We start from the raw sequence: 9,587 nt of genomic DNA, 5'->3' as shown, positions 1-9,587 counted from the left end.
GCTTGTGCCTGTGTGTCTTTTGGAGGGAAACAGGCCAGGACCCTCTGTTGGGGTCCTAAGCCTACTCTCCCCAGCCCCTGGCAACCAGAAATCCATTTTCTTTTTTCTTTTTCTTTTGGGGGGGGCCACACCACGTGGCATGTGGGATCTTAGTTCCCCGACCAGGGGTGGAACCCATGCCCCCTGCATTGGAAGCCCGGAGCCTTAACCACTAGACCACTAGGGAAGTCCCACGAATCCACTTTCTGTCTCTGGATCTACCTGTTCTGGACATTTCATATAAACGGAATCACATGCTGCGTGTCCTTCTGTGTCCGGCTTCTCTCACTGAGCATCGTGTTCTCAAAGTTCATCCCCATTGTAGTGTATGTCAGTGCTTCATTCCTTCTTCTGGCTGAATAATATTCCATTGTGTGGATGGCCCACGTTTTGTTTATCCAGCATCTGTTGATGGCCATTCGGGTTGTTCCCACCTTTTGGTTGCTGTGAATCGTACTGCTGAGAACATGCATGTACAGGTTTTTGTTTGAACACCTGCCCTCACTTCTGGGTCGATCCTGAGAAGCAGACTTGCTGGGTCAGATGGCAATTCTATGCTTAACTTACTGGGGAACTCTCTCAGAGACTTCAGCCTTTAATGGAATGTTTGGGGCAGCTTAAAAATTCTGGGGAGTAATTTGACAAGCACTGATGTTACCGGTTGAATTTTGTCCCCTCCAAAGAAAATCTTGAAGCCCTAACCCCCAGAACCTCAAAATGTGACCGTATTTGGCAATAGGGTCACTGCAGATATGATTAGTTAAGATGAGGTCATGGAGTGGGACGGCCTCTAATCCAATATGACTAATGTCCTTATAAGAAGATAAAGATTTGGACACAGCCGCAGAGAGGAGACAGCCACGTGACAACGGAGGCAGACACAAGCAAAGCACGCCTCCAGGGAATGCCAAGGATGACCAGACACCAACAGAAGCCAGGAGGGGCAGGAAGGATGCCACCCAGGGTGTCAGAGGAGCTTGGTCTTGCAGCTTTCTAGCCTCCAGAACTGTGAGAGAGTAAATTTCTGTTGTTCATGAGCCAGCCAGTTGGTGGTACTTTGTTACGGTTGTCCCAGGAGACTCGAAAAAACGATACTGTCAACACACCCACGTCCAAGCGTGTGCTCCCTCCTCTCACGCCCTCCCTGGCTCCGTACCCTCATCCCAAATTTGGAGTTTACCATTCCTGGGCAGGTCTTTACCTACTTTTAGCACAAAAGGATGTCTTCCCACAAGAGTACCATCTTGACGGATTTTTTTTTTTGGTTCGTTTTCTATAGGTTCGAAAGTAGACGCCTCTGTGGTTTCTAGTTTAATCACGAAGTTGTGCAACCACCAGCCCAACTTAATTCCAGGACATTTTCATCACCCCCAAAACAAACCCCCCCCTCCCATTAGCCATCACTCCCCATCCTCCCCTCCCCCAGCCCCAGGCAACCACGAATCCACTTTCTGTCTCCATGGATTTGCCTGTTCTGGACACTTCATCTAAACGGCATCACACGCTATGTGGCCTTTGTAATCTGGCTTCTTTCAATGAGCATGATGTTTCCAAGGTTCATCTGTGCTATAGCGTGTATCCCATTTTGCATTTAAAGTTTTTAAACTTTACATAAATTTTCTTACATCGTCCAAAGCCTTCTGCAACTTGCCTGTTTTCATCAATGCTTGGTTTCTGAGATTCATCCAAGGCAAAAGGCCTCTCTTTGGAGCTGCTATATGGCATTCCACTGCTGTTTATTGAGCCAACCATCGTTCCTGTTGGTGATGCCTAGATGCTGTGCTCCCAGGGGATTCTGAGAGACGCCTCCTGGTACCCAGAACTTCCTTCTTTATCTGTAACCCAGTGTGCCCACTGTGTGCCAGGATCCAGTTGAGGAGACAGAGGAAACACAAGATGAATAAATAAACTATCTGCTATGTCAGGTCATGCTCAGTGCTAGGGAGGAAAAAAGCCAGAAAGAGAGATTGGGAGGTGGTGATAGGAGGTGACAGCTGAGCCAGGAGCCGAAGGAGGTGAGGGAGTGAACCACTTGGAGATCTGGGAGAAGATGTTCCAAGTGTAGGGGCACAGCCTGTGCAAAGTCCCTGGGGCAGGATAGTGCTTGGTGTGTTGAATGAACAGCAAGAGGTCCGTGTGTCTGGAGCAGAGTGAGCAAGGGGGAGAGAGGGAGGTGGGGAGGGCAGGCAGGGGACGGGGCAGGTTGTGCAGGGCCTTGTGCACGGAGGGGAGGACTTGAGTTTTTACCCCGAGGGAGGTGGGAGCCCTGGAGGGCTGTGGGCAGAGGATGGACACGTTGTGGCTCAGTTTATACCAGGGTAAGCGTCCTCCCCACCTCTTATGGTTGTTGCAAGGATTAAATGAGTGTGCCCAGCAGAGAGCAAGCACCCGGGCACCCACGGCTGCCCCATCCTTATTTGTGATCCTTATTTTTCCCGCTCCCCGGAGAGTTCACAGCTGGCCCTGGCAAGGCCGGCACACCTGGGGCCAGCCCCCCCCCCCCGCCCCCCTGCCCTCCCCCCCCACACCCCCGCACTCCGCGGTGTCGCCTTCCCGGGAGGCTCGGGTTCCCGGATCCCCTTACCCCGGCGGCTCGGCTGTCGCTCCTTGGGCCGGGGGAGGGGAGGCTGCAGGAAGCGGCGGATCCGGCGGCTGTGGCCGTGGCCCCGGTGGCCGAGCTCCTCCTGCCATGGAGACCACAGCGGTCCGCGAGGCCCGGGGGGCCGAGGCCCAACGCCTGCCCGCGCCCCCGCCCTCGCCCGCCGAGCCCCCGGCTGCGTCCCCCACCCCGGCCGCGCCCCGAGCCCGCCCGCGCCTCATCTTCCGCACGCAGCTGGCTCACGGCAGCCCCACGGGCAAGATCGAGGGCTTCACCAACGTCCGCGAGCTTTACGCCAAGATCGCCGAGGCCTTCGGGATCGCGCCCACCGAGGTGAGGCCCCCGGACCCCCAGCACCCGAGGCCCACCGGCTGACCGGGGGTAGGGGTGGACCCTGGACGCCGGGACTGGGGCCCCAGCACGCCCATCTTCGGATGGAGGGGACCCGATCTCCGGATCTCAGAGACGCGCCTCTCAGATCCTGGGGTGTCCGTACCCGGTGGACCCCCTGCGCAAAACATGCGCACGTCTTAGGGTTAACGGATGCCTAGTTCGTCCAGGAAAACACTGGGCTGACCCAGCTAGGAGTGGACCCCAGCTCTCAGGGAAGCGCCTATGTTTCCTGGGCGCGGCTGCGGGGCTCTGGTTCCAGGCAGCCCCCTTTCAGGTGAGAAGTCCGAGGCCGCGGGGGGTCAGGGGCTGGGTTGTAAGTGCGCCTCGCAGCCCCGAGGGGGCGCCAGCAGATTTAGAACAGTTTTAAAAGATCGGGGGTGACAGGGCAACGAAGGGTTAAAAGGGGAAGTCTGGGGGGGTGGGAGAGGGGGCGTCCTCCTGCCCTAAGTCTCCTTCTCACCCTGCTCCCCATTCTGGGGGTCCCAGTCTCCTCGCCTCCCACCCCATTCTGAGAGGATCCCATACTCTGCCATTACACGTGACTGCGATCCTGGTAGGGGATGACTGGGGTCGGTTTCGTGCCTCTTTGCGCTCGGTTTCCCTATCAGGCCCCTGAGCCCAACTCCCGGTTGTTCTGCGCAGACGGTGGGGGATGAATGAGGTCTGTCATTAATTTTGGGTTCCCCCTCCCCTCGGGACAGATCTTATTCTGCACCCTAAACAGCCACAAAGTGGACATGCAGAAACTCCTAGGCGGCCAGATAGGGTTGGAGGACTTTATCTTTGCCCACGTGCGCGGCGAGACCAAAGAGGTGGAGGTCACTAAGACCGAGGACGCCCTGGGACTGACCATCACTGACAACGGGGCTGGCTATGCCTTCATCAAGGTGCCCGTGGGGGCGGGTGGCTTCCCGGGTGCCCCTCTCTGCCCCTCTCTGGTGTGAACAGGACCTGGGAGGGGCCGCTGGGGTGGCCCTGGGAGTGACTCTGGGTCCCTGCAGAGGATCAAGGAAGGCAGCATCATCAACCGGGTCGAGGCAGTGTGCGTGGGCGACAGCATTGAGGCCATCAACGACCACTCAATCGTGGGCTGCCGCCACTACGAGGTGGCCAAGATGCTCCGGGAGCTGCCCAAGTCGCAGCCTTTCACCCTGCGCCTGGTTCAGCCCAAGAGAGCTTTCGGTGAGGGCCACCTGGGGCCCAGGGGGCAGGCTGGTGGGGGGCGGCGGGGAAGCTCTTCCAGAAATTGGTCCTCTGCATGCACTGGGTGGCAAAGGGCGGGGGCATGGGACAGGATGGAAGGTTCTAGGTGCCTCTGGTGACAGGACAGGGAGCTTCTGGCACTGTATGAGGAACAGGAGGGTCATTTCTAGATTGTCATAGAGTTGGTCTGGGCATGGGGGTCGGGGGAGGCTTGGGAAGATTGGGAAAGGATGAGGAGGTATCTGGATCTATTTTGTAGCTGGTCTGGGAGCTTTTAAAGTACTGCTATGAGGCTCTGGTGAGTTCTTGAAAGTGACTCTCAAAGGGAGCTCTAGAATGCAGCTTTTCAAAGAGAAGTCTGTGACTGGTCCATGGGTGAGATAAGGAGGTCCCCGTCGAAGAAGGATTCTTCACCTCAGCACTATTCACATCTGGGGCTGGATGATTGTTGTGGGGCGGTCTTGGGCACTGTCAGGTTCGACCTAACAGGTGCCAGTGTCTCCCCTGAGTTGTAACAATCAAAAGCGTCTCTAGGTATTGTCAATGTCACGGGGGGAGGGAGGCGGTGGCAAAATCACACTCCTCCCCCCACCCCCGCCCCCCGTGCCAGCTGGGTTGAGAACCTTGATCTAGAATGTAGATCACCTTGTTTAGTTCAGCAGACAATCGTTTTCCGTAAGTAGACTTTCTCAAGGAAGGAAGCAGGATGCTAATTTCCATTCTGGCACAGCCCTCTTATCTCATCATGGACTGGCCCTTTGAGTCACCCTGTCCCAGAACAAGAGGTTCTAAAGGTGCCCTGGCCCATCTGGAGGGAGGTCCCTGGAGAGTGCGACAGGATGGGGTCCTAGATCTGCCCTGGAGCAGGACAGTGAACTCTGAGAGCCATGAGCAGGTTAGGAAGAGCCAATTCTAGAGCAAGGAGCTTTCTAGATTGATCCTCTGGGCACAAAGAGAATCTTAAGCAGTCTCTTCTAGAGAAAGTCATGTTGAGAGGAGGAGGGAAATTTGAGGGAAGAAAGGATTCTCAAGTATGGTCCCTGAGGATTCACCCATGGACATAAGGAGGACTTTGAACGGTAGGAATGTTCTAGAAAGGCTCAGCTGGTGGCTTCTGAGTGTTTAGGAAGATATGGATCTGCCCAGAACACATGCACCTCCTCCACTCTGTCCCCTCCAGATATGATCGGCCAGAGGAGCCGGAGCAGCAAATGCCCCACGGAGGCAAAAGTCAGCAGTGGGAGGGAGACCCTGCGGCTTCGGTCTGGGGGGACCGCCACTGTGGAGGAAGTGGTGAGTGGAGGGGAGAAGGGTGGACATCAGGGTCTCTTGCACCTAGAGTTCTATCGCTGACTCAGCATGACCTTGGGTAAGACCCTTTCCTTTGCCCAGCCTCAGTTTCGCTACCTGCAAAGTGGGCCCTTGTCAGTCAGGGCAGTAATGGTGGGACCAGAAGCATTGACTAATGTGTGGTCCCAGTCTGCTGTCACCTAAGGGGTGGGGGACTGGGGAGGGGGCTGGGCCGGAGTGATCCCAGGCTTCTGACCCTCTGCTTTGCTCCCTACGACCCCAGCCTAGTGAATTTGAGGAGGAGGCATCTCGGAGGGTGGATGACCTGCTGGAGAGCTACATGGGCATTCGGGACCCAGAGCTGGGTAAGGGGCCAGGGTAAGCCGGGTGGACCCTGGGGGGAGGACAGCCCATGGGGAGGAGGCAAGGGTCCCAGGGGAAGCTGGCGTCCCCCCAGGGAGCGCCCTCACCCACTTCCCCTTGGCTCGGCCTGCAGCGTCCACCATGGTGGAGACGTCCAAGAAGACAGTGAGTGTCCAGGAGTTTGCACGCCATTTAGACTCCGTTTTGGGCGAGTTCGCCTTCCCGGACGAGTTTGTGGTGGAGGTGTGGGCCGCCATCGGCGAGGCCAGGGAGGCCTGTGGCTAGTCTGCCCCGGGGCCGAGCGCAGCCCCAGCCCGGAGCCCAGCCCCCTGTCCCAGCCCTCCCGGCCAGTTCCCCAAGCCCAGCCCTGCTCTGGAGTCCAGAAGCCCAGATCTGAGACCCAGCCCTGCTCTAGAGCCCAGCCCAGCTCAGAGTCCAAGCCCAGATCTGAGACTGGTATCACCTCTAGAACCCACACCAGTTTTGAGACTGAGCCCAGCCCTGAGACTCGGCCATGCTCTAGAACCCAGCTCAGCTCGGAGACCAAGCCCAGATCTGAGACCAAATTCACCTCTAGAACCCATACTAGTTTTGAGACCAAGAGCAGCCCTGAGACCCAGCCCTGCTCTAGAACCCAGCCAGGCTCAGAGACCAAGCCCAGATCTGAGACCCAGCCCTCCCCTAGAACCCAGCTCAGCTCGGAGACCAAGCTCCCCTCTAGAGCCAAGGCCAGCTCTGAGACCACGTTCACCTCTAGAACCCATACCAGTTTTGAGACCAAGCCCAGCTCTGAGACCAAGCCCTGCTCTGGAACCCAGGACAGCTCTGAGGCCCAGTTCATCACTAGAACCCAAGCCAGTTCTGAGATGCAACCCAGCTCCAGAACCCAGCTCTCCTCTAGAACCCAGGACAGCTCAGAGACCAAGCCCAGATCTGAGACCCAGCCCTGCTCTAGAACCCAACTCAGCTCGGAGACCAAGCTCTCCTCTAGAGCCAAGGCCAGCTCTGAGACCACGTTCACCTCTAGAACCCATACCAGTTTTGAGACCAAGCCCAGCTCTGAGACCAAGCCCTGCTCTGGAACCCAGGACAGCTCTGAGGCCCAATTCATCACTAGAACCCAAGCCAGTTCTGAGATGCAACCCAGCTCCAGAACCCAGTTCTCCTCTAGAACCCAGGACAGCTCAGAGACCAAGCCCAGATCTGAGACCCAGCCCTGCTCTAGAACCCAGCTCAGCTCGGAGACCAAGCTCCCCTCTAGAGCCAAGGCCAGCTTTGAGACCACGTTCACCTCTAGAACCCATACCAGTTTTGAGACCAAGCCCAGCTCTGAGACCAAGCCCTGCTCTGGAACCCAGGACAGCTCTGAGGCCCAATTCATCACTAGAACCCAAGCCAGTTCTGAGATGCAACCCAGCTCCAGAACCCAGCTCTCCTCTAGAACCCAGGACAGCTCTGAGGCTAAGCTGAGCTCTGATATAAAGTCAAGTTTGGGAACCCAGACAAGTTTTAAGAGCCACCCCGGCTCTGAAATCAATCCTAGTTCTGAAAGTCAGGCCAGCTTTATGACCCAGCCCTGCCTTAAAACTCGACCCAACTCTGGAACGCAAGACAGCTCCATGACCCAGTTGTACCTGGACACCTGGTCTAGCTCAGAAACGCCAGTTAGTTCTGGAACCCAGGTGAGACTCAAGAAGCAGCCCAGTTCCAGAAGCCATGTCAGCTCAGGATTCAAAGACAGTTCCGAAACGCAACCCTATTCTCACGCCCAGACCAGCTCAGGAGCCCAGATGCACGCTGCAGAGCAGTCCAGGCCCAGACCCCACCCCCATACTAGGGCCCAGCCCAGCTCCAATGATGAATCCAGCTCAGAGACTGAGCCCAGCTCTATACCCCAGACTAGTGCAACAAGCAGGCCTGTCTCCAGAATTCAGACAAGCTCTGGACCCCCATCCATCTCTGGGGCAAGGCCCGCCTCCAGAGCTCCACTTGATGCCAAGACCCGCCCTCACTGCAGAACACAGAGCGGCTCTAGAACGTCATCCAGCTCCGGGACCCAGACAGACTTCAAGGCTTGGCCAATTTCCAGAGTTCAGTCCAGCTCAGGCACCCCACCCAGCTCCAGAACTCAGCTCAGTTCTAGAGCACAGGCTGGCTCTGAAATCCCATCCAGCTCTAAAACACAGTCAATTGCCGAGACCTACTTGAGTTCCAGAGTCCAGCTAAAGTCTGGGCCTGGGACCCAGACCAATGCAGCAACAGACTTAAGCTCCACAGCTCTGTCGAGCTCTGAGAGCAGGCCCAGCTCCAGGATCCAGCCCTGCCTGGGAACTCAAAACACCTCTGGGACCCAGCTCATCTCAGAAACCCTGCCAAGCTCTAGAAACCAACTCCAGACCACACCCCCAGGCAACTCTGGTATTGAGCCGGACTTTGGGAGACAGACCAGCTCCGGAACTCAGCTCATCTCTACAGCCCAGCCCAGCTCTGGGACCCAGACCAGTTCAAGAATACAGCCCAGTTCTGGAACCCAACCCAGCTCCGGAACGCAGACCAGTTCTGGAACCCAGCTCATCTCTGAGACCCAGCCCAGTGCAATAATGCAGCCCCTCTCTGGAGTCCACCTCATTTCTGGAACCGAAACCAGCTCCGGAACGCAGACCAGTTCTGGAACCCAGCTCAACTCTGAGACCCAGCCCAGCTCTGGAGCCCAGCTCAGCTCCAGAACCCAGTTCAGCTCTAGAACTCAGTTCAGATCTGAGACTCACCACAGCTCTGAAACCCAGACCAGTTCAAGAACCCAGCCCAGCTCTGGAATCCACCTTAGTTCCAGAACCGAATCTGTTTCTGAAACCCAATCCAGCTCCAGAAGCCAGACCAGCTCAAGAATACAGCTCAGCTCTAGAAATGGGCTCCGCCCACCAACCCCTGGCCTTGACCCCAGAACCCAGGCTGATCCCACTCCCTCAGCCCGACCTCAACACCCAGGCCCACCACTCAGAGCCCCACCTACAGGTCCTAGGAGGGTCTCTCACCCTCAGTCCCATGATCGGCTTCAAGGAGCCCAGGCCGATACTGGCCCAGGCCGAAGCCCATCCACTTCTGCCCTGTTCCCACGGCCATGGTCCCCCTCCGTCCCGCAGAAACCAGCCCTTCCCCCCAAGCCCCAGCTGAGACCCCAGAAGTCCACCCCACCCACCAAATCTGTCATCCCTAGTTCTGCCACCAGGGCGGCCCTCCTGCATTCCCAGCCCCCTGAACCTTCAGCTCAGGGGCCTGCCCCCTCCCCCGAGCTCAGGGAGCCAGGGCCAGCTCCGCCAGCATCAGAGCCCCTCCCCTACCATGGGGGGCTATAGCTTGGGGGTGACATACTTGTGGCCCCCATCCCCTCTCCTGCCCCTCCCAGCCTGGGTCCCCCAGAAGCAGCAGGTGACCTCATTCCCCCACAGGCGGGGTGTAGGGGGGGTGAGGGAGGGTGGACACAGGGGCTTTGGTTTCACCCGGGCCTGGCTCTGGGAGCTGTAAGCAGATCCCAGGTCTGTGGAGGGGAGGCGGGGTGAGGCGGGGGTGGGGGGGGGGAGTTGGGGCAGGAGGCGGTTTCCCCCTCATGTACCTCGAGGGCTCATGGGGAATAAAGGCACCTCCCACCCCTGCAGCCCTGTGTGTCATTTTTGGGGGGTGTTTGGGGGAAAGCAGAGGA

General features: G+C 57.5%; 1 protein-coding gene across 5 annotated transcripts; it reads left to right on the top strand.

Moving 5' to 3' along the window:
- The first annotated feature begins 2,624 nt into the window (after positions 1 to 2,624).
- GIPC3 (GIPC PDZ domain containing family member 3) lies at positions 2,625 to 9,535 on the top strand. 5 transcript variants are annotated; one of them, XM_032625961.1, is made up of 6 exons: positions 2,625 to 2,971; positions 3,733 to 3,918; positions 4,033 to 4,213; positions 5,415 to 5,527; positions 5,808 to 5,902; positions 6,021 to 9,535. In XM_032625961.1, exons 1-6 carry the CDS (start codon positions 2,729 to 2,731, stop codon positions 9,241 to 9,243), a joined length of 4,041 nt encoding a protein of 1,346 aa, XP_032481852.1. In that variant the 5' UTR covers positions 2,625 to 2,728; the 3' UTR covers positions 9,244 to 9,535. The 5 variants fall into 5 exon arrangements, with proteins under 5 accessions (XP_032481852.1, XP_032481856.1, XP_032481853.1 ...); XM_032625965.1 differs by having other exon boundaries at positions 5,808 to 5,889; positions 6,021 to 6,297; XM_032625963.1 differs by lacking the exon at positions 2,625 to 2,971 and adding an exon at positions 2,993 to 3,305.
- Positions 9,536 to 9,587: the final 52 nt, after the last annotated feature.

The sequence above is a fragment of the Phocoena sinus genome, chromosome 3 (assembly GCF_008692025.1).
Source record: "Phocoena sinus isolate mPhoSin1 chromosome 3, mPhoSin1.pri, whole genome shotgun sequence".
Classification (NCBI taxonomy): domain Eukaryota; kingdom Metazoa; phylum Chordata; class Mammalia; order Artiodactyla; family Phocoenidae; genus Phocoena; species Phocoena sinus.
The sequence above is the reverse complement of the archived record's forward strand: the minus strand, read 5'-3'. Positions and strand labels throughout refer to the sequence as shown.